Raw genomic sequence first — 24,129 nt, 5'->3', positions numbered from 1 at the left:
TATAGGAACTATTTCTGTGCATTCGATATGATTATGTATTTCTAAAAAAATACCTTCCATTCCAGTTTCAACCGCATAGACCTACCTCCATATGAAAGTTACCAGCAACTTCGAGAGAAGCTGATCAAAGCCATCGAAGGGTCCCAAGGCTTCGCCGGCGTCGACTGAAGACTCCGCCATTCACAACCTATATACACCCTAAAATTATGGAAAATTCTAGATAACTACTACAGAGTGCCTACTGTGAGTTATGCAAGTTAACTTTCTCGATGCGTTAATGATCATCATCTGCCTAGCTTTTTCCCAACTACGAAGACCTACAGTTTATCGCTTTCCGAAATACTGACGAACTCGTTATGACAAGATGGTCACCCATCTATGGAGTGACCGCGCCAAGCGTTGCTTAACTTTCTAATCGGTCGATACGCTCGGCTTTGACTTAGCCGCAGGCTCTATTATCGTACAACTTAATCACTGTATGTATTTCAGCCGACCTATAATTACATATCGAGAGCGTTAAATTACAAAACTCGGAATCAGCACTCAGAACATATAAGGTACTGTCCTGATAACTGTCATTGACTTGTCATTTGACATTTCCAAAAATGAGGTTCAATAACAGATGTTAGAATAAATCCTTATTTATAAAAATAGACGTCAATCACTGGCATTAACATGTTGCAATGTTTTTTTTAATGCTCATTAAAATTTTGTTTTTCAATGTACCACTAACGCCACATAACTTCTGCTCAATATCGAAGTTTTATAATAGTACGTATTAAATGTGGTGGATGGTATGAAATATGGAATTAATTCTTATAATATTCTGTATATTTCAATGGTGATAAAAATACTTGTTTATGCTAAGCTGTATTTTATACAGATTATATTAAAATAACTAAAAATACGCCTGCAAGCGTGCCATACATACATTAATCGTGTCAATATACTAATTTACGTTTTAATCTGTATAAAATATAGCTTAACATAAAACGATGGGATTTACTTCAATTAACCATGTAAATACATACTTACGAGTTTTTACGGATCTAAAATGAAATTGAAAATGTAAATTTAATAAATGATAAATCTTCCATGTTTAATGTGTAAATTAATAACTTAACGTCAAAGTAAATGTAAATAAATTGGAAGTCTGAAAATTCCGTAAAAACTAATTTTGTTGGAAAAATGTAAGGTATACGATAACTTTACCTACTGCGGATATGATGTAATACAGACCTGTATTCGTTGACTAAAGACGTATTTTTCAATTACAAGAAATTTAATTTAGCTATTAACAGTTTTTTTTTTCAAATAACTTTTGATACATAAGTATATCTACGTTGAGATTAAAAAGAATTTTAATCTTTCATTGAAGTTTGTTATCAGCAGAAAAGTCTGTGTTATATTATTGATATTTGCTATTTTAAGTACCATTTGAAATTATTTTCCATAAAAACCTGTTAAATGTGAAAGAGAAGGTACATTTGTCCCTTTCAAAAAAACTTTTTTACAAAAAAATTAAACCGACTTCCCAAAACACTAAAAAGCAAAAAAAAACTATTTTTAGGTGCATCGGCCTAGAATTCGGTGTCTAATGGATGTTACTAAGTTAATTTTGCCACCGACTTCTAGGCCGATGCACCTAAAAATAGTTTTTTTTTGCTTTTTAGTGTTTTGGGAAGTCGGTTTAATTTTTTTGTAAAAAAGTTTTTTATTTAAAGCTTTTCAGTGATACGTATAGTTGTCACTATCCATACAAGTGGGAAGTTCTCATCAATACAAAGAATATAAGTCCAAATACGAGGTATTTTACATATTCAGTTGGTCTCCATCATCAGGTCAGCTTCAAACCTTCACTGTTGCAAAGGTCTTGTCCATACAAATAATTTAAGCCCAAACACGAGGTAGTTTACATATTCAGTTGTCGAGTTCCCTCGACCCTCTCTGGTTTCCATCATCAGATCAGCTCCAAATCTTCACTGTTGAATAGTGCTTTTAGGCGTACACCTGAGTATCAAGTTTTTACCCTATGTATGCCTACAACTTTCGAAGGTTGCCCTCGATTTCTCAGGGTTTCCATCATCAGATCCTGACCTGATGACTATGGGACCAACTGGCAGCTATTCCGAGTCGAACAAAAAAAGAATCACGTAAATCGGTCCATAAACCTCGGAGTAATCGATGTACATACAAAGAAAAAAAAAAAAAAAAAAAAAACATACCGGCCGAATTGATAACCTCCTCCTTTTTGGGAAGTCGGTTAAAAATACGTCTTTATTCAATGAAGTGATCTGATACATCAGTGAGTAAAAATTATGAATAATGAATGATTATTATCATTACGTACGTACGATTAGTATTCTAAACGAGTGCCTATCTATATTTAATTGGTGTATAAACAGCTTTCTTCATTTTTGTTATTATTAATCGACAATCGTGACAAAATTCAACAATAAAACATGTAAGCAAATAATCATTTTAACAATCAATTCAAGGTTTATTAACACTTCCAATGAACATATAAATGATATACTCCTGCAATGTAAAATGGAAGAGATAAGAGATGTCATTTTGACATATATGTTTCACAAAAATGTCAAAATACATCGGCTTTAAAATAGCAAGGACTTAACCGAGTCGCAAGGTTAAGTCTAATCCACACTTGACGTAACTAGCTTTACGACAAAGCCATAATATTGTAATGTTGAAACAAAGCTTCTACAGTTAAAATACTATCATCATCTCCCGAGCCTTTTTCCATCTATGTTGGGGTCGGCTTCCAGTCTAACCGGGTGTAGCTGAGCACCAGCGCTTTACAAGGAGCGACTGCCTATCTGACTTCCTCAACCCAGTTACTCGGGCAACCCAATACCCCTTCACCGCCATTTTTAAGAGGACTGTAGAACCACGGGCTAATTAAAACAGAAATGATACGACTTTTTTTAATTATAATGCAATAATTATTCTGAGATTCAGTTATACTTGTGTGTATAAGATAATACCATACTAATTTATGTGGAAATTTATTATTAAATAAAGGTAAAAATGTATACTAAAAATTGTGATGTACATGGTGTTTCGTTTTCTGCCTGTCACGTTTGACAGCTGTCAACGTCTCACGACCAATCGCGGTAGCCTTTGATGAGTGAGTGACAATGCCTATGTATTGTTGATAATTTATTCCACGCATTATTTACGATTATAAATTCTAAATAACGTGATATAGTCGGACAAGGTGATGGCAATGTAAAGTTTTACGAGAAGTATCAATTATTAGTGTGTGACGTAGGCGCCTTGTCCGCACTTCGTTAGCAATTAATTCATTTTGCGTCCTATACTATGTTAGATAAATTGCTTTTCGCTTGGATATATAAAAAGATATTTTCATATATAGCACACTTGTACATAATTTTAGTATAAGGTGTAAAAAATTGCTATGATTGAAATATGTAAAAATAATTAGATTACTGAATGGTATCCATGAAATGGACATGAAGTTGAAATTTATTATTTGAATAATAAAAATAATATAATATTTATTGATAAAGCAATTGTTTACACCCTGTATTTATTTAGTTTTAGACAAGTTGCGTTTTCGTCTATGATCGTTTACTTAATTTAGATAGTTTTATCAATATATTATTTGTATGTCTTTGTAATTTTAGGTGACATAATGAAATGCTCTTTCCTGACTTGAACTATATTAAAATCAATTCCTCGCACCGTCAGTAGTCTCGTTGCGTATAATTGATTGTAATATTCTGTACAACTATTTTGTTCGTATAAAGTTTATTTGTAAAGTATTACATACAATAAATATAATAAAATTAAACACAAGTACATATAACGCTCATTTCGTTATTATAATTTGCCTAAAGTTATAAAGATTCTTATCGAAAATAAAATTGTATAATTCCATATTATTAACGTTTTTCATTGTAAAATGTTGACGAAACATCGTGATATTTTATTATAGTTTGAGAGATAGCATAGTTTTACCGTTCGTCATCTTTAAATTAAAATATTTGCGTCAACCTATCGGGAAGAACTGGCTCATATGGTCGGCCTCGTAACTTTTGCTAACATTAAATAAGTATGTAAAAAATATCTAGCATTTAAATAGAAATTAAGATTATGGTTATCAAAAAGTACTAAGGTGGATAAATAACTTGTTTTACTAACTTAGCTCCTAAACTACGTTTGAAGATGACGCGAGGAATTATTGCTATCTCTTAAATAACCAAGATCTATACTGTGGCGCTATATGAGCGCGTGTGAAGTTACTGACATATGAAAACTGGGAAATAATCACAAAGACACTCAAATGCGTTGTTTGAACAGCTTCCATAGAAAATATAAGCGTAGACATGGCGAACGAACTACCGTCATAATCCAGCCTCCATATATTGCTTACAGACGGTAGATTTTTGACCTAACTACCATACGAAAACTAATAAACGATTTCTTGCTTTTTAATTGTGAGGGACTGAAGGACATACAGTATTTGCCCTTTATGAAATTGCAAACTAACTTAAGTAGATAGTTAATCAATAAAAATAAACTTAGATAGCTTAAACATTTATAAATAATAGTGAACATGCAACACTGGCTATTTCCACTATTTTCTATAGAGACGATGTTTCCAGTTTTCATATGTCGTTAATAAATAAATAGGGTTGTCAAACAATGAACAATACGCGGTGTTGTCTAACGTAATCAACGATATTTTTTATTTTATGTTTACGGTAAGATTATTCATGTAAATATAATACTATATTTGAAATTTGAAAAAAAAAATCATTAAAAAGTCATTATTTTGATGATTGCCTTTCTTTTTTACCTTTGACAAACGGCTTGTTATGAAAAACTTTATGCGGTACAAAAAAAGAATGATCTTTACCACTTAGCCTATATTCTAACATACTTAATTCTTAAATTGCCCACATATATTTAAAACGCATGGTAAAAAAGATCTTCGTAAATCTGCCGTAATAGTATTGATTACAAAAACCAGCCGGTATGTTGCACAGATTAGTGAGTGTTGCAAGCGCACAGACCTTGACCCGAGGAAGTGGACATTCACCTCGCATGTGTGGCAACACTGCCGCTTGTTTACAGGTGCCCGGGAATTCGAAGATGGAAGGTGAGATGTAATGAGGTCAAGTTCAATTTAAATTGAATAAAAATTGTTTCTTATAAAAAAGTATTTGCTTACATCCCTACATCAAAAGAGCCGTTTTTTACACCATTTTTTATTATAGATCTTACGAAGTAAAATATAGTGAGACTTGGATGACTGAGAAAACTTTATCTACTCATGAAAACCACATTATACGGGACTTTTCGACCTTGGTTAAATGAGACTTGTTAATTATTATTATTTCGGAGTAAATTCTCAGAGTTAATTTACAAACACGAGCACTCTTAAATGAGTAAGAGGCGCCCACACAAAAATACTTTTTTTAATTGGGAAAACCAATCTATGTCATGACGATTAATTCTTGATACTTAGCTTCGAGTTACATGGAACGCTTGTGAACGTAACCATAGCGCGATTTAACTCGACCCCAACGCCATCTAGTTACGAATGACGAACTAAATTTAACTAAAAATTACTTTCTTGAAAAGTATAGTGAATGATCAAAATGATTTCTAGAAGGCTTTAGATTTTGGCTAAAATGTAAATCAGTAAAAAAATGTGCTAAGAGGTAGAAAATATTAGCTGAGATTGTAGTCATTGTTCAATTAATTAAAATAAAATATACCTATCTAATGTAAAAGATTTCTAGATTTACTTCAGTATTTTTATTTTATAAATGTCAAGCAAACAATTACATCCTTCTCAGCGAACAATCTCCATTTCTGAATGTCAAAGGCACTCACTCATGTAATAACTATGAGCGAAGCCTTTTATAAAAATTAAAGGCGTGAATCTGTATTAAATCGGTAACAGGGTACCTTCTACTACCGAGCTCCGGGTTTAACGTTACTGTTGTGAACGTAACCATAGTGTGATTCAAATCGATCCCAACGCCATCTAGTTAGAAATGAGGAACTAAATTTTACTAAAAATGATTTCTAAAAGGATAATGATTTTGGATAAAATTTTCAATAAAAACTATTAGCTGAGATTGTGGTGTTCGTACAATAAAAATAAAATATAATGTAAAAGATTTCTTTATATTATTTTAACAAAATAAAAAAAATATTTTTATTTACTAAAAGTTACCTACTATCGAGTCAGGTTTTAAAGTTGATTTAGGTACCCACCCTACACTTCTGTTTTATGATTCATATCAATTCAAAGAACTTTTTAAGAGCTACATTTCGTCTTAACATTCCCCAACATGACTGGGAAAAGGCTCGGAGGAGGAGGAAGGGGATTTCGTCTTAACACACCAATTACCAATTAATAATATTTTGGAAGATTACGCTTTTTGGGACGTATTTTGTATATGTATTATTTGTATTATGTTTTTAAGTAAGAACCGAGCTGAACGCACTTTTACCTACCTTTAGTAAAGTACGGTCGTGATATGCAGACTAGCCTTAATCCTGCATTTCTTCATCTAGGTGGCAAAATGATCAAACACAGATGCAATATCCCAAAATATTCCAAAATCAATGACATGTTATTGCACATTCTATAACCAGTAACGTTAAGACATCTGTTTAGCAACTCACTCTTGACCAGTTAAGTTTGAAAATCCTCCGTATGGTCACATGACAGATTCGCACAGTAGGTCAGCTTCGTACATCAAACAATTCAGACTTTGAGGCATGCTTGTTTTGATAAGTATGTATGTATACCTTTTCATTGTTACACTCCTGACTTGTACTGGCAAAAAATACCTTAGGAGCCCTTTGTACCAGGGCGGTAACTCTTTCGAACTATCCCGCAGCCATTGCAGGTTTCGACCCCCGCTGACTGACAGCTCCTTGAGGAACGTGTGGAACAACACACGCCACTGACACGGGCCTAGCGTCGCTAGATTGACTTAATGAGGGTGCAATGCTTGCCTGAAAGCTTAAAGGATTCTGCGTTTACCCACCGCCATCAACATTTTGAGCTTATTTCATACGTGACTAGGCCTTTAAACTAATTGACTAAAAATAGGCCACATTTTTTTTTGTATTTCGGCGGGTCTTAGCATTTTAATCAGAGTTTATATTAAAAAAGTAGCCGGTAGCCGATTTTCCAAACAACAAACTAATTGTCTTTCTGCACGTACCTTTCTACTAACACATTGTAACCGAGATGATCTGTCGTAACGCGTGGAAGGGCGGCGCGCGCGCTGGCGTGAGTCGTGCGGAGGCTGCGCACGCGACGCTCGTGTCTTAGCGAAGTGCAGCATGTGGTGTGTGTGGTTCCTAGCTTGCGTGAGCTCGGCGCTCGCCAGCGTCGTTGATATCAATGGTGAGTTTGTTACTGCTTAAAAATAAGTTTGAGTAGTTCTGTAAGTATTTTTGGCGAAAATTAATTGGAGGTGTAACGATTTTTAATAAGTACCTTCCTAAGTATTTTTTTTGCGGAAAACCGCACGGATGGACAGTAAAAGAAATGAAGAGATCACTGGTAAATAGAAATAGCATGCATAAATTAAGATTCTTCCCATCAAATCACTCTTTCACTCTAAGGTTGGCTGTAAGAGAACCCAACACTGGGTTAAGCTCGCCGTTGTACATAATGTCTCCGTTTTCAGTGTGTCAAATGTATTTATGTGTGCAATAAAGAATAATAATTCTTAGAAAAACTTTGGATGTGCACATGATATAGGTACATAGTTTGGACATTAGGCCTGAAACTATCCCTGAAATAGTAAAAAGATAGCATCAGTTGTTGAGTAACCATTTCATCAACCCGAACATTTAGCGGAAATCGCATTTTTTTCCCGGACGGGTCCAAAAATATTTTTTTTTTTTAATTAAACTGCGTTTTGTATTTTTTATAAGGTTTTTAACTAATTGCATTGTGTCCGGGTTTTAAAACCCGCCCGAACGCCCCCCGGAGATCTCCAAACTAGGACATATCCGGGGAAACTCGGACGGATGGCAGCCCTACCCTTTATTAATAATTTTCTTAAAATCTACCAAACACTCTTAATATTTATTAAAAAAATATTGATCATTTATGCCATATTGTTTATCATTTTGTTAATGAATTTATTGAAGAACGTGCCTATGACAAAACTGAAAAAAACCCTACGACGAAAGGCGGTATGGTCGAAAGACTAGCCTGCCCAAAGGACAAATAAAAGAATTTATTCATTACTGTCTCCAAAAACGAAACATTCCATTATTTCAGAGATACACGCGCGAAAAGCATTGGTCGCTTATTTTATTTATCCCAAATTTTTTTTAAGTTAACTCGAACTTACGAAATGATTTACATGTTTCTTAATAACAAGTCAGTATTTAGTAATTTGTGACGAGACTAACTAAGATACCTGTCTTCTCAAGCCCCTTCAAATCACAGGTAAATAAGTATCAACCAAAAGTGACCATCAAATTGTGTGCTTTAGCGGTCAAGGTGGTCGCAACAATCATAACTATCGGTCTACAAGTATTGTTCCAGCTTAGGATTACCGCCAGTGACTTGCATATTAATGTTGCCCAATTGATAGATTGATGATTATTAATATCTATTGATTTTGTGAATGCCTTTTGGATGTCGTTGATATTATGGTCTCCCATCGATTTACAATAACCAGCTGTTTCCCGCTGTCTTATCTATTAATTACCTAGTATACTCGTAAATTCATCAGAGGACAAATTTAGCTTGTGACATTGTGAAGAAGCAGACTTCATCATCGATATTTATGTAATTAGATTAGTCAATACTTTTCAATATCACTGCGCATCTGGCAGTACCATCGGCCTTTAAGAGTGAAGGATACCTATGTGTTTCACCTGTGTCTGCGCAAATGCTTGTGCACTATAATATCTCCTGCGCAGCTGGCTGATCTCCTTATATTATATGAAAACATCCGTCGTGCCGGGAATCGGTTAGGAGGATATCATCATTATACCCGTCAATACTTACTTACGTCTCGAAGTTCGAAACCGTGATGACTGTACTCAAGAGAAACCTATTGAGATCCTTTCAAAACCTCATTATGTAAATCTACTTATCTGGTTCCAGACACGGTGTTCGCGACGCTGCCACCCCTGTACGGGCTGGACGAGTGGTCGCAGTGCCAGCGTGATGGTGACGTGTACTGCATCGTGGACGCCGCGCTCTACTCCCCACGACCCTCGCCTGCCATGATGCTGCTGCAGGTATGTACCAACGACCCTTGAAGGGGAAAGAGAACTAAACAGTAAGTGGATGTTCCTGTCAATATGTGTTTACTAATAGATAGTTCTGGCTTCCGGGAGTGGGCATCTACTACAAGAGAGCTTACCACGACTCCGGTACGGAATTGTGAAATGGCTTCTAGATTACTAAGGCCGCATCTATCGGACTTCTTTCACAGCATGGACCGTTCTAGGAACCATAGAATTGCCTACAACAGTATTGGTTTAGTAAAGTGGTATTGGTCTAGTCGTTAAACGCATACCTACCACAAAATATATATACATACATTTTTATGTAAAATATATCCTTACGCGCTTTTATCTGTCCTGATTTTCATGAAGAACAAAAATCGTTAAAATTTTAAACTTAAAGAAATGAGCCGTTTTGCTATTGTAATTTCACAAAACATAATAAAAAATAACTACATATGTAAGTAAATAAAGTAAATTATAATAAATGTTGAATGAATAAGCTCGTTAACCTAAATCGGAGCCTACAACTAGAATGCGTGTGTTTTGTAAACAATACCTCAAGGCAAACCACTTTAGGAATCCATTCGTAAAGTTTGCTTACAAATGCTTACTATTGTAAACAATAAATATTAAATGAAATGCGTCATTAATAGTTAACACTCAGCATATTACATTAGATAATCATTGCCTACATGCATATAGCTTTGAAATTAATTACAATCTTGTATTTTCTGAAAATGTCCTTGCAAAGCACTCGTTAGACTGGATTCTGGAAGCCGACCTCAACATACTTAGTTGGGAAAAGGCTCGGAGGATGATGATGATGAAAATGACGTGAAAATCTATTTATATGTAAATGAATCTGAAATCCTATATTCCTTGGTCACGCCATCACGCTTAATCAGGTAGACCAATTAAACTGTAAATTATAGGGGAGGTAGCACAGACCCGGGAGAAGGACGTAGGATACTTTTTGTCACCATCCGGCTTGTTTAAATATAAGAAAACTATGTAAACCCACAATTCAAAGTAGAATGTTCAATTCATCATAATTTTTAGACTATATCTAAGGTCAAAACTTTAGTTCTTAATAATTTGATTATTTTATTTCATAACTTTAGTTATGATTGAACACCTTGGCCTAGCTAGACTGTTTACTGTTCTATTAGGTATATCATTAAGTTTATAAGTTGTATCATTGTTCAGTAAATATTTAAGAAGTAGTTAATATAATTGAAGGCTTGTTTGAGGGTTACATTTACTTATTATATTTCCATTAGAAATCCAGTATATTTTAAAAACATTGGAACTTAACTTTAACTTTGAAAATGTTACGCGTTTTAGAAACTACTTGAAACGGTGTAAGCAGGAATAATTTCAGGCTTTTAAAAGAACGAAAAAGGTGTATCATGTAAAGGGCTTATTACACTTGGCTAAATTCAGTCGTCTAAATGATTCAGTCACTAAATTCAGTCAAATGTAATCGCATTTAGGAAGGTAGTTTTCATTAAATCATTTAGAAACCTAATTAGACAAACCTATTTAGACGACTGAATTTAGTCAAATGTAATAAGCCCTTTAAGAATTTCGTGAACTTGTTAAAACTAAATAAAATAACTCGAAGAATTCTAGCCTAGTAAATACGAAGACACGGATAATTGTTTACGGAAACAAAACATAACACATAAATAGAACGAAAAATGAATTATTCCATACTGCATCCCATCTCTTGCCTCTTAACAAGTCTAATACAGGCCTACAATACAATATGTATCATGTATCGACTGCAGAAATGCATGTCAGTGGAGTTTCCTCAGATTGCGACAAACTTATCTAATGATGTATTCCCTGCACGGCAGTATGCGAGGCTCGCAAGAATTATACAATTGATGTAACACTTATAGCGTGTAACCAACAGGACATGCCTTCACATAAAGAGCCGTGCTTAAGACAGAGCCGCCTGGATCGATCAAAAAGTTATGGATCTTCTCATAACGGTCTCTTCTTCCGTGTTTCGGAAAGCATGTTAAACTGTAAGTCCCATCTATCATTTGAACAGAAGCCAGAAGGTCTGACAACCAGTAACACCCAGGGGTAACTGGGTTGACGAGGTCAGGTAGGCATATGGCATATGCCGTCACTCACATGGGAAAAACGAGGCAAATACCTAGTGATAGCTGACTTAATTATACATTTCCCATCATTTCGTTGAGCGCGCACTAGACAAAATTTCTCAAACACGAGCAAACTTGATGCATACGTGTACAAAGCGTTTTCGTTCCTTAGCCAGATTTGAAGGCAAGGCAAAGTCTTCTTCAATTGTTTCAACTCTCTAGGATGTAACAATATAGGTAAGTATGTCATCATCATCCTCCGAGCCTTTTTCCCAATCATGTTGGGGTCGGCTTCCAGTCTAACCGGATTCAGCTGAGTACCAGTGCTTTACAAGAAGCGACTGCCTATCTGACCTCCTCAACCCAGTTACCTGGGCAACCCGATACCCCTTGGTTAGACTGGTGTCAGACTTACTGGCTTCTGACTACCCGTAACGACTGCCAAGGATGTTTAATGACAGCCGGGACCTACAGTTTAACGTGCCATCCGAAACACAGTCAATGGTGTCTAAGATATACTTAGAAAGTACATACAAACTTAGAAAAGTTGCATTGGTACTTGCCTGACCTGGGATCGAACCCGCGCCCTCATACTTGAGAGGTTGGTCTTTTACCCACTAGGCCACCACGACTTTCAATCACGTATAAAGTATGTATAAAGTGATATAACCTATTGTGGTTCTTGGCTGTGTAAGTAGTGCTTCGTTAGTATGGGTGACAGCACTCCTGGGGTTACCTACTTTAAGTAGACATCGGCCACCGAACCCGCCAAAATGTTCACAGTTTTCTCTTTTGTCACTTTTTGCTAGTTTCTTTTTTATTTTTCACTAGATAGGCATTTAATCCTATGTAAATGCTATTGTGTTATAAAAAAATCTTTTTTTTTATATAGACAAAGATTTGAGTGTCAATAAACACACAAACTCAAGACAGAGCTTGCCTGAATTAATTTTATAGATTGTCTACTATTTAAATCATGCTTACGATAAACTCGCAAGCAATAAGATATCAAAATATTATGGTGGAATTTTAATTGACGAAACACATTTCGCAGTTTGTGTTTGTTTCGACAAATGTAAATGCGTTGCAAAGGTCGTGATTGTGTACACAGCGGGTTTACTATTTCATTCACCAGTTTGGCAACTAAACCAGTTCTATCACAAGATATTTGCCATTTAGATCAGTTCTCACCGCTCTGTTAGGTGGGAACCAACATTATAGTGTGGTTCCCGTAAGCAACGATCCATTAACAAAACAAAAGTGATAAACCTATTTAGTCGTTGAATTTTTGAGATGATGTTGATTTTGCGAGGTTTTTAACCAACTTCCCAAAAGGAGGAGGAGGAGGAGGTTCTTAACAAATCAAATTGAAGTGCATCAGAATAAATGATCACATGACAGGCAAGTCTTAAGTTTGAAAGGGAAATTAGAAGCACAAAATAAAGTTGTATCGAACTGTGCATCTTCTAATTGTGAGGTCAACCACCTTTAAATGCATTCATAGAAACAACTTTAAGCTTGTGAATACAGCATGCTTAAACTAGCATGAAGTTGGTGCTATTGTTTACTTCTCTGTATAAATAAAAATTATAAAAAATCATCTTCAAACATCAAATACATAGTTGTTAATAAAGATTTTCACGCAGTGGTTTTGATTACGAGTATTAACCCGACGAAGCATATAATTTTATAGCTTTTTACTTTAAGTAAAACAAAAAAAAGAATGCAGGGATTATAACAAAATAACGACTTTTCGCAAGCATGTCCTTCTTCGCTAATGAGAAAGTATAAGCTTGTTTGGGTTCACCAGTGTAGTGTCGACACTCAAGGTCGCGGGTCCGATGCTGCGTTGATGCGTTTGTTAACATGTGGTTGAGCCGTGAATAATTCTGTTAGGTTTGTTACTTTGAACTGTGGGTCAGTGAAGTAATGTATTGATGATGGGCTTGTAACGTAAGAGGAAAATAATTATAATGTATTGTCGTAATATTATTAATTAATTATTAAGTCGTGGTGGCCTAGTGGGTAAAGAACCAGCCTCTCGAGTATGAGGGTGTGGGTTCGATTCCAGTTCAGGCAAGTACCAATGCAACTTTTCTAAGTTTGTATGTACTTTCTAAGTATATCTTAGACACCAATGGCTGATAAAAAAGGTGAAGGAAAACATCTTGAGGAAACCTGGACTATATAGTCTGAAATCACCAACCCGCATTGAGCAAGCGTGGTGATTAATGCTCAATCCTTCTCCGTGTGAGAGGAGGCCTGTGCCCAGCAGTGGGACGATAAAAAGGCTGTAACAGAAATATTATAAATAATACCTGGAGCCAGTCTGACAGCAGGGTGCTCAAATCTGAATCAATTTACATTACAAGACTTTATGATCTTGCATTTTTAGTACAGACTACAGAATTCTTTAGTGGCGGCCTGGAACTTTAGTGACTGTACTTATTTACTTGAATCCATTCAATGAACTTACTCAGTTAGTTCGGTTTATCTACGTCTAATCTAAAGTGCCCTAGGCACATGACTTTGTCTCTCCTGATAAAAACTTTAGAAAAGGAACATTTTTTTGACTAACCACATATTTACGTAGCTTTACTTCCAGCATTATCTTTTGATTGACCCTTGACTGAAGTTCTTTGTATACCTATATAACCTTTTCTCTTTCCCTTCCAGGACTACTCAGCGCAGAAACTGAAGCACTACAACAGGACACTCATCCACCGAGGAGTGTGCGTCTCTCGCTGTGGACAGCAGAACCAGACGTCCGGGTGGCAGGACGCGGCGCAAGCCTGTGTCAACAGCAGCGTCCAGCAGTATGGACTGGAGGTATGACTGACGGACAGTAAACACGATGTTCCACCGAGGAGTGTGCGTCTCTCGCTGTGGACAGCAGAACCAGACGTCCCGGTGGCAGGACGCGGCGCAAGCCTGTGCCAACAGCAGCGTCCAGCAGTATGGACTGGAGGTATGACTGACGGACAGTATACACGATGTTCCACCGAGGAGTGTGCGTCTCTCGCTGTGGACAGCAGAACCAGACGTCCGGGTGGCAGGACGCGGCGCAAGCCTGTGTCAACAGCAGCATCCAGCAGTATGGACTGGAGGTATGACTGACGGACAGTATACACGATGTTCCACCGAGGAGTGTGCGTCTCTCGCTGTGGACAGCAGAACCAGACGTCCCGGTGGCAGGACGCGGCGCAAGCCTGTCAACAGCAGCGTCCAGCAGTATGGACTGGAGGTACCTATGACTGACGGACAGTATACACGATGTTCCACCGAGGAGTGTGCGTCTCTCGCTGTGGACAGCAGAACCAGACGTCCCGGTGGCAGGACGCGGCGCAAGCCTGTGCCAACAGCAGCGTCCAGCAGTATGGACTGGAGGTATGACTGACGGACAGTATACACGATGTTCCACCGAGGAGTGTGCGTCTCTCGCTGTGGACAGCAGAACCAGACGTCCGGGTGGCAGGACGCGGCGCAAGCCTGTGTCAACAGCAGCATCCAGCAGTATGGACTGGAGGTATGACTGACGGACAGTATACACGATGTTCCACCGAGGAGTGTGCGTCTCTCGCTGTGGACAGCAGAACCAGACGTCCCGGTGGCAGGACGCGGCGCAAGCCTGTGCCAACAGCAGCGTCCACCAGTATGGACTGGAGGTATGACTGACGGACAGTATACACGATGTTCCACCGAGGAGTGTGCGTCTCTCGCTGTGGACAGCTGAACCAGACGTCCGGGTGGCAGGACGCGGCGTAAGCCTATGTCAACAACAGCGTCCAGCAGTATGGACTGCAGGTATGACTGACGGACAGTATACACGATGTTCCACCGAGGAGTGTACGTCTCTCGCTGTGGACAACAGAACCAGACGTCCGGGTGGCAGGACGCGGCGCAAGCCTGTGTCAACAGCAGCGTCCAGCAGTATGGACTGGAGGTATGACTGACGGACAGTAAACACGATGTTCCACCGAGGAGTGTGCGTCTCTCGCTGTGGACAGCAGAACCAGACGTCCGGGTGGCAGGACGCGGCGCAAGCCTGTGTCAATAGCAGCGTCCAGCAGTATGGACTGGAGGTATGACTGACGGACAGTATACACGATGTTCCACCGAGGAGTGTGCGTCTCTCGCTGTGGACAGCAGAACCAGACGTCCGGGTGGCAGGACGCGGCGCAAGCCTGTGTCAACAGCAGCGTCCAGCAGTATGGACTGGAGATATGACTGACGGACAGTATACACGATGATTTTAGAAGGTTTATCCTAGGCTATGCAAGGGCTTTGGTAAATATGAATCATGAATGGGTACAACTAGATATCGGCTTATTTAAAAAGCTACGCCTACGGATTTCATGGCTTACTTTTTGTAACTAAATTATAGGAGCCCATTTTAGGAACTGTACCTATAGAAACCGTATATTTTTTGTCTATGTCGTTGGAACCGGATTACGGTAAAGGAAGTTTTGCAAAATTTTGGAAATAATAAGGATCAAGGCTTTTCATTCCGAATTATTGCTTCCTGACTTTCATGTTGAACTGTACAAAACCTTCCTACAAATATCAACATGCTAAAATACTCATAAATCAAGATTGTATAATTAATTATATTCGATTTGGTAACAGATTTATATATCAGAAAGCTGCATAACAAACGGTGAGGTTCACACATAATTATGTTAACTATATAGGATACCTTAAATTAAGTCTAGATCTTAGACATAACTCAAAAGTGAAAGGACTTGAGAGAGTGAAATGATAAAGAAGCTAAACTGCTTTCAAAATTGTTGAATTAATTATGTTTTTTGTTATAAATTATTATTTCGGAAATAATTAAGTATTATTAATTAATTTGTATTAAGATAACCTAAGCAGTGCCCATACATCATCTGCTTACCCTTTTCCCAAATATGTTGGGTAGTCACACTGGATGCAGCTGAGAACCAGTTTTTTACATGGAGCAACTGCCTATCTGATTTTCTCGACCCAGAGATGCATTATCCGAATTCCGATATTGGTAAAACAGATTGTCAGACTGTTAGGGTACCATAGACATAATATTTGGCTACTGACTAATATATGGATGGATAAAATAATACAGTGATATAATGTTTTTTTTCGCAGGCTATAGTGGAATCAGTAGGATACTGCAGCGTCGCCGGCGCCGGCGCAGGCGGGCTGGGCCCGGCGCGGTCGCTGGGCGTGCTGGCCACGATCCTGGCGGCGCTGGCGTGTCTGGCCACCGCCGTGCACGTGCTCGGCGACCGCTGCGCTAAGGCTCACTGTAAATATTCACTCATTTTATATTATTTGACCTCTTTTAAACTTGTTTTTGAAGGCTCTCTGGTGTTTTAGAAATGATTTGATTAATTGGTGCAGATACTACTAATGCTCGTTAGAGATGATAGTGCTAGTGCTAATTAGAGTTAGTGTTACAAAGGTTATGCTAAAGTAACCTTGAGTTTGGAAGGCAGACGACCATTAAAGGAGTTCGGATGCGTTGATATCAGTAAGGATATCAAACTGACCATGATGCGAAGTGCAAAATCGTACGTTTGTTAAATACATTCTAAACAAACAGCTAGAAACTTAAGTCAAGGTGGACTCCAAATGGGTTGCGGGATTGTTTAAAAGAGTTACGGCAGCCCTGGAACATGAAGGGATCCAAAAGAAACATGTGGTTTTTCATCAGTGAGATTCTCACACTCTCTTACAGCGAGATTGATTAAAAAATGGCAACAATAAAAGGCACATTAAATTGTTTTGTATTAAATAATTTAATGTCTTTACTGTACATAGGCAACAGGTATTTGCTGGCGTTCTCCCTGAAGCGTAACTTTGATATCCTCACGTACGACCGCAGCAAGCCCCGCACGGACGACCGCATGAAAGACGTCGCATGCATCGAAGGCATCAGGTAACACCATTAGTAATACCTAGTTCATCAATCCATACATGTTAATGAAAAAAATTAATAATGAAATATCATGTATTTATAAATATTAGCCTCTAATGAGACTTCTTGTAGCTACAACAACGAAAGAATCATGAGTAGGTACCTATGGTTGTATTTTTGTTTCCAGGTTCCTAGGAATGCAGTGCGTGATATTCTCTCACGTGATGCTGATGTATATCTACTCATACATTGACAACCCGCAATTCGTTGAAAGGGTAATTACTTTGCGCATAAAACTATCTCATTTTCTATAGTTATTTTTCTCTAAGCTTATCAGGCGAGTAGCAAGCTTTGTATAATTAATGTTTCTATAGTTTTCTACTCGGTCATCTTTCCCATGATTTTTCCCATTTTCTGTACACATATTAACTACCAATTCGACTTGTCATATTGATTTATCTGAAACTCTTAACAAATTAAGTTCGTGCTGGCCATGTGCTGGCCCGAATCCAATGCTAGCATCAGTGGAATCCCGCCCAACTCTTTTAGCATTGAAGCTTTATTTACTGCTAAACCCTTTATAATTCCAGATGTATGACAACTTCACATGGCAGACAGTGCTGAACTCGCCGCTGTGGCTGCAGGCGTTCTTCGCGATGTCGGGCTTCCTCACCGCCTACGCCACGCTCATCTCCTCGCCCACCAAGCCCATCACCTTCTACAAGTGCTTGATGTCTATTCTTAATCGGTGGATCAGGTTAGTACGCGAGTGTCCAACTCGGGGGTTTGATCCCATGCCCTCTTATTAATAAACGGGTATTTTCACCGGTTTGTCCTTTATTAATTTTAATTCATGTTTTTTTTTAATTAGGGGGATGGGGTTTGATGTTTGGCGAAAATCGGTGTTTTTTTTTTGTTTGTGGGATTAACTCTTAACATGGGTGTTAATATTGGAGAACTGGCACAACTCAACTACTAGTACGACAATTGGCAATAGCAGGTAGACTCTGGTAATTCAAAAGCATTTTAGAGGAATAATCTTATAAGGTATACATAACTCGGTATAGGATTCTACAAAACTCTAGTAAATCCAACTTCAGAACCAATTCCTTGTTCAGAATTGGTTTTGACAAATTTTAGAAGTCTTTTGCAAACTTTTTTGCAATAACACCAAAAATCCTTTCTTCCAGACTGACCCCGCTGGCAGTGTTCGCGCTCTGGTTTACAGTGGCCTGGTTCCCCCTGCTCGGGGCAGGTCCGCAGTGGGGCTGGCTGGTGACGCGCGAGGCGCAGGACTGCTCGGAGCGCTGGTGGTACCACGCGCTCTACGTGCACAACCACCTGCCTACTGGCAAGTTCTGTATGGGACATACTTGGTGAGTTCTCGTTACTTTACGGTTTACGAGGTCTTTGAGGTGAAAATCGAAATAGACCACGTCATGTAAGTGTATATCGGGTGTGTCGTTCACAATCACATTAAATTCTATCGCATATACTTTATGATATTCTATGGCGAATTGTAAAAAAAATAACCTAATCCATTCAGTGGTTTAGCCACAGGAGTCATTTTTCGTTTTTATAATTTACAACATCATGTGTAAAGCAGAGATAAAGTTAGGAGTATCGAATGTTTGGATCAGTTGACAGCTGTCAGTTTTCAAGAGAGAATTACAGTTGTTTGTAATGACTGACTTTTATATGGTGTTCTAATTTTCGCACATTTTTATTCTATTTACTTTGTTTGAAAAATTCATTTTTTTATTTTTACGTATTTTTCTTTTTTCTTTGTGTTAATGGACATATATTAACCAGTATATTAACGCATTTCATTTAATGTGATTATAAACGACACACCCGGTATACCCTCCCGGTTGATACAAAAAAAAGACCGACATTGTGGGGTGTAACATTCATCTCTTCTGATTCTGGTCCAAAACATATGATATAATTAAAAAAAACATGAGCCACATTTAAAATATGACTTGTAGAGGATGGACGTCCTCGAAGTCCTCGACACAATGATTTTACATAGAGATTGCCATTATTACAACAATGGATCTCCCTGATCATTCCTTGTAATTTATTTTTTTTATTTATTTTTTATTTATTCCTTTATTTCAGGCAACTAGGGCCCATAAAAATACAAATACACATATATCGTACATTACAATACTTATAAACTAATACATAAAAATTCATCATATCAATATATATATACAATACTATATCTATAAAAACTTAAACATACTATAAATACATAACAAATATTCTTAAAACTAATGCACACGATGTGTCGGCGTCGTGTTACGCTGACTGGTGTCACGTAGCCGGCCACGAAACCGGCGGTACAGAACACCCTTCGGCCAAAAATCTTCCTTGAGGACCTTCTCGAGACCTTGTGTCGGAACACGCACCACGAACGACTTAAAATTTGTGTTGTGACGCGGTTCCAACCTCACGACCCTCAAGGTCCAGCTGGTCTTCACGCGCAGATATTCCACGACCTCCTCAACCTTCGTGGAATGGTGCAGCCTGGACACGTACAGCTGCGTCGTCGGAATAGCTGGACGCAGCAGCATATTGGGCCCCGCCCTAGCGCAGTACCGCACTGGTTCCGACAAGGAGGTTTCTTTTTCTTCCTCTTCTCGACCTTGACGAAACCATCCTTGTCGCACGTGTCGACCTTGGGACCCTGCCTTCTCAAAACCTGGTTTGGTTTCGATCGGCTCTTCTTACCCCCTTTTGTGGTTTCCGCTAATAAAGATAACGATTAAATCATGTAGAAACCAGTATTATAGTCAAAAAGAACTCAACACCTCTTGGAAATACTGTTTTATCCTAATTAAATGACTAATAATTCCCTGAAAATATATCATCCATATTTTCGCATTACACCACAGGTACTTAGCAGCAGACATGCAGCTCCACATCATCGGCATCTTCCTCCTGCTGGTCCTGATGCGGTACCGCCGCGCCACAGTGCCGGTGCTGCTGCTGCTGGTGGTCGGCTCCTCAGTGACAGCCGGACTGGTGGTCTACTTTAACGACTTGACGCCTATCGTCACTGCACAGACGCCTGAGTAAGAAGCTGTTTTTAAAATTGTATTGTTATTGTCGTCGATTTTATATGAAAAATTTTTTTTCGTGAACTCTGGTCAAATGGCACTCGACTTTTTACATCTATATATACTAATACTAGCTTCCGCCAGCGGCTTCGCCCACGTGATGTGTTGATAAAAAGTAGCCTATGTGTTAATCCAGGGTATCACCTATCTACACACCAAATTTCAATCAAATGGTCCAGCCGTTTTTGCATGATTGAATAACAAACATACATCCATACATTCTCACAAAATTTCACATTTATAATATAAGTAGGAATAAGTAGGATTATAAAGCTGAAGAGTTTGTTTGTTTGTTTGTTTGAACGCGCTAATCTCAGGAACTACTGGTCCGATTTGAAAATTTCTTTCAGTGTTAGATAGCCCATTTATCGAGGAAGGCTATAGGCTACTTTTTATCCCGGTACGGGAAGTAGTTCCCACGGGATGCGGGTGAAACCGCTGGCAGAAGCTAGTATACAGATAAACAGGACCACGAACTAAGTCTGCTTTTGGAGTAGAATGAGACCATGTTTTGACATTATATTTAACCCACTTCATCTATGGGCGGTTTTGATTAATCGACCTTTGAATTTATAGAATTTTAAGGATGAGAAATAGATTATGGTTTTTAATCATTATTTTGATACTGTTATCTATAGTTTGTTTTTAGACTTATCCCAACTGTGTGTTGGGTGACATATAATCTTCAATGCCTACTTCCTCAGAGTCCTGCGCACCATGTTCGCTGGCTCCAAAATCCTGACGCTCCTGTACCTGCCGTGCTGGATGAACCTGCCGGGCTACGTGGGCGGCATCGCCACCGCCTTCATACTCTACCACAACAATGTCAAGGGGGATATCAAGCTTAAGGATAGCAAGGTGAGTACAGTCAGTAGAAGATTTTATTTCGTATTAATCAAATCGTCAATTTCAGGACCTACTGTGTCGATTTGAAAAGTTCTTCTTTGTGAGAGAGTTAATTTATCGTGGAAGGATAAGAAGATAAGAAGGATATGTAATACTGTACATATCCGTATACATATAACCACTGTATATAATGTATACATATAATGGGGCGCTGTATGTATCTATGAGGATTCGGTTGCGTGGAGTAGGTACCCAGTTCCTAAGCGTTCACACAATCAAGTTCAGACAAAACTGGTTTAGAAAAAGTTTATTTTTTACTAGCTTCTGCCAGCGGTTTCATCCGCATCCCGTGGAAACCTCTGCACGAACCCGGATAAAAAGTAGCCTATAGCCTTCCTCGATAAATGGGCTATCTAACACTGAAAGAATTTTTCAAATCGGACCAGTAATTCCTGAGATTAGCGCGTTCAAGCAAACAAACAAACTAACAAACAAACAAACTCTTCAGCTTTATAATATTAGTATAGATGAATTTCAAATTGACGACAATACATTAAATCTACTAGTCTAGTACATCTTCTACTTAACATTTTGGACATGTCTACTTTTTTTTATGTATTCCAGTGGTTTAACATCTTGTTCCACTCGTCCCTCCTCCTGGGCAGCTGCGTTCTCCTCTGTGGCACGGTGTTCCTGTCGGACAGCTCCCCGTCCGCGTGGGCCAGCGCGGTGTACGCGGCGCTGGACAGGCCGCTGGTGGCGGTGTTCTTCTCTGTCTTCATGCTCGGCTGCTTCTCTAGGTGTCATTGTGAGTATTGGGAGCTCATGGAGAACAAAATGACGAACGGAGATACCATAATGTACATAGGTCAGGCGCTTTCTTCTACGTCATATTCGTATGGTGGGCAAGACCGAAGTGAAGTTATGAGTGAACTAATGAGGCTATAGGGTTTTTTGAGACATTTGTGAAGCACAAAAAAATTAAATAAGGGCGAAAGCAGTAACGGTCCTCGTCCTCCGCACACCTGTATTTTGGTCTACTTTCTTGGGCGATTTTATACCTTCGCTAAGTAGCTGCTATTTTATTTTTTGGGTCTTTTCTTGTTTTACTTTATTTTTGTACTGTGCCAATGATTTTTGTTATAAGACACATCAAGTTGATAAATACTTATTTTTTCAAAATCTTCCCGCAGCTCTACTCCGCGACGCACTAGAATGGCGCGGGTTCCACATCCTGGGCCGGTTATCATACTGCGTGTTCCTGGTGCACTTCATCGTGCTGCGCCTCACGCTTGCAGCTAACACACAGCTCGGACATGCCACGCCTCTTAATATGGTATTGTTTAGCTGTTACATCATCATCTGCCTAGCCTCACAATACTGATATTGTCGAGGTTGACTTTTAGTTTAACCAAATTTTTCTTTTTTCTTACTGCTGAGCAAAAGCGTCTCTGACTGGCACATACAACAGTCCTCTGTACCACGATATCACTGAGCAAGACTAAGTTTAAAGCTATTCAAATTATGAATACGTGTAAAGACAAAAAAACATACAAAAGAACTTATCTTAAACCCAGACCGACTGGTCAGTTGATCAGTGCTCAACCGACTAGTTTGTATAATAAATATGTTGTCGTAAAGACTGTAACAACTGTAAGCTTCTTTACTCTTTGTCAATCTACCAAAGCTTATAATAATTCATCATGAATTCTTCAAATTAGAGTATTTACTTACCATTTGACCTTACAAAAAGTTATGTACGTTAAAGATTTTGTTATATTTAATTCTAAAGCCACATATTTCCTTCCAGATATCCCTCCTAATAACATCATCAGTACTCAGCTACGTAGTATCAGTACCGCTGTGCCTACTGGTGGAGCTACCTCTCATACAACTATGGAAGGCAGCCACGGACCCCGACGGACCTGAGCGAAGACCCTCCATAGACCCCACTGACAAACGAGTGGAAATTGGCAGTAACACCAGGAATGAGGCTTGATGATGATGAAGAAAATGATGAGAGTGAAGAAGAAAAGGTGGCTGATGATGTAACTAAGGTGTGTATGGTGATGACAGCTAAAGTTGATCGAGTACCTGAAGTGCTTAGTATACTTATAGAAACTAAAGTCTTTTGTATATATTAGTGTAAAAAAGTTTTTTACTTATAGATATTACTGTAGATAAAATAGTAGCTAGTTTTGTACTTTGTACCATTGTAAATATTATTGTTAAGAATGATAAAGTTTTTGTAAAGATTGACACAGAATAATAATGCAAATGAGATTAAGTTGTTACGTTCTAATCATGTGTTACTCAATATTCTAATTCGTGGGTTACTCAATATGTACTCCTATGTATATTGTTAAATAAACAAACAACAGTAATGATACTGATAAGAATAAATGAACATGAACTGATAAGAATATGGATAAATGCACAGACACAAATAAACTGTGATGTGAGGTCCGGGACAAGAAGCTTTGCTAGATAATCAAAAATAAGATTCAAATACTTAGAATAGAACGGATGTAAAGGAATCGTTAGATCTTAAATGTTTTTATATTAAAAATGTTTATTTTGTATAAGGAACTCAATAAAGAAACTATATTTTTTTATTGTATGGTTTTATTTTGATACTTAACTATGTACAAGAAAAATCTCCTTTAGGAGTTTTATCGATATAGATTAGAATCTAAACCCTTAAGATTATATTCAGTAAACTACCCATTTGCTAATCACTAATACCATATATACAAAGTAACCTTAACACATTACCCGTAAATCCATCCTAAGGTTGTCTGGAATCATCACTTTTAGCGACACATCGCCTATCGTGCCAACCTTTGTAGCTTGCTTTTCCAATAACAACAATTAT

At 38.2% G+C, this 24,129-nt stretch overlaps 2 protein-coding genes across 5 annotated transcripts in view; both read left to right on the top strand.

Moving 5' to 3' along the window:
- LOC124638590 (E3 ubiquitin-protein ligase Nedd-4) overlaps positions 1-1,274 on the top strand; it is a 35,271-nt gene extending 33,997 nt beyond the window's left edge. For all 4 annotated transcript variants that reach the window (XM_047175616.1, XM_047175615.1, XM_047175619.1 and 1 more), the window contains one exon: positions 66-1,274. In XM_047175616.1, the coding sequence (XP_047031572.1) occupies positions 66-168 (103 nt within the window). In that variant the 3' untranslated portion in view covers positions 169-1,274. The remainder of the gene's footprint in view (positions 1-65) is intronic.
- Positions 1,275-7,315: 6,041 nt separating this feature from the next.
- LOC124638053 (nose resistant to fluoxetine protein 6-like) lies at positions 7,316-23,869 on the top strand. The gene is made up of 13 exons (XM_047174851.1): positions 7,316-7,420; positions 9,146-9,282; positions 14,064-14,216; positions 16,512-16,671; positions 17,187-17,304; positions 17,471-17,558; positions 17,874-18,040; positions 18,474-18,659; positions 20,184-20,363; positions 21,113-21,266; positions 21,879-22,062; positions 22,448-22,590; positions 23,065-23,869. The coding sequence occupies exons 1-13, from the start codon at positions 7,357-7,359 to the stop codon at positions 23,251-23,253; spliced, it is 1,923 nt and encodes a 640-aa protein (XP_047030807.1). The 5' UTR covers positions 7,316-7,356; the 3' UTR covers positions 23,254-23,869.
- Positions 23,870-24,129: the final 260 nt, after the last annotated feature.

This window comes from Helicoverpa zea, chromosome 17, assembly GCF_022581195.2.
Source record: "Helicoverpa zea isolate HzStark_Cry1AcR chromosome 17, ilHelZeax1.1, whole genome shotgun sequence".
In the NCBI taxonomy this organism is placed as follows: domain Eukaryota; kingdom Metazoa; phylum Arthropoda; class Insecta; order Lepidoptera; family Noctuidae; genus Helicoverpa; species Helicoverpa zea.
This window is presented reverse-complemented; position numbering and strand designations above follow the sequence as displayed.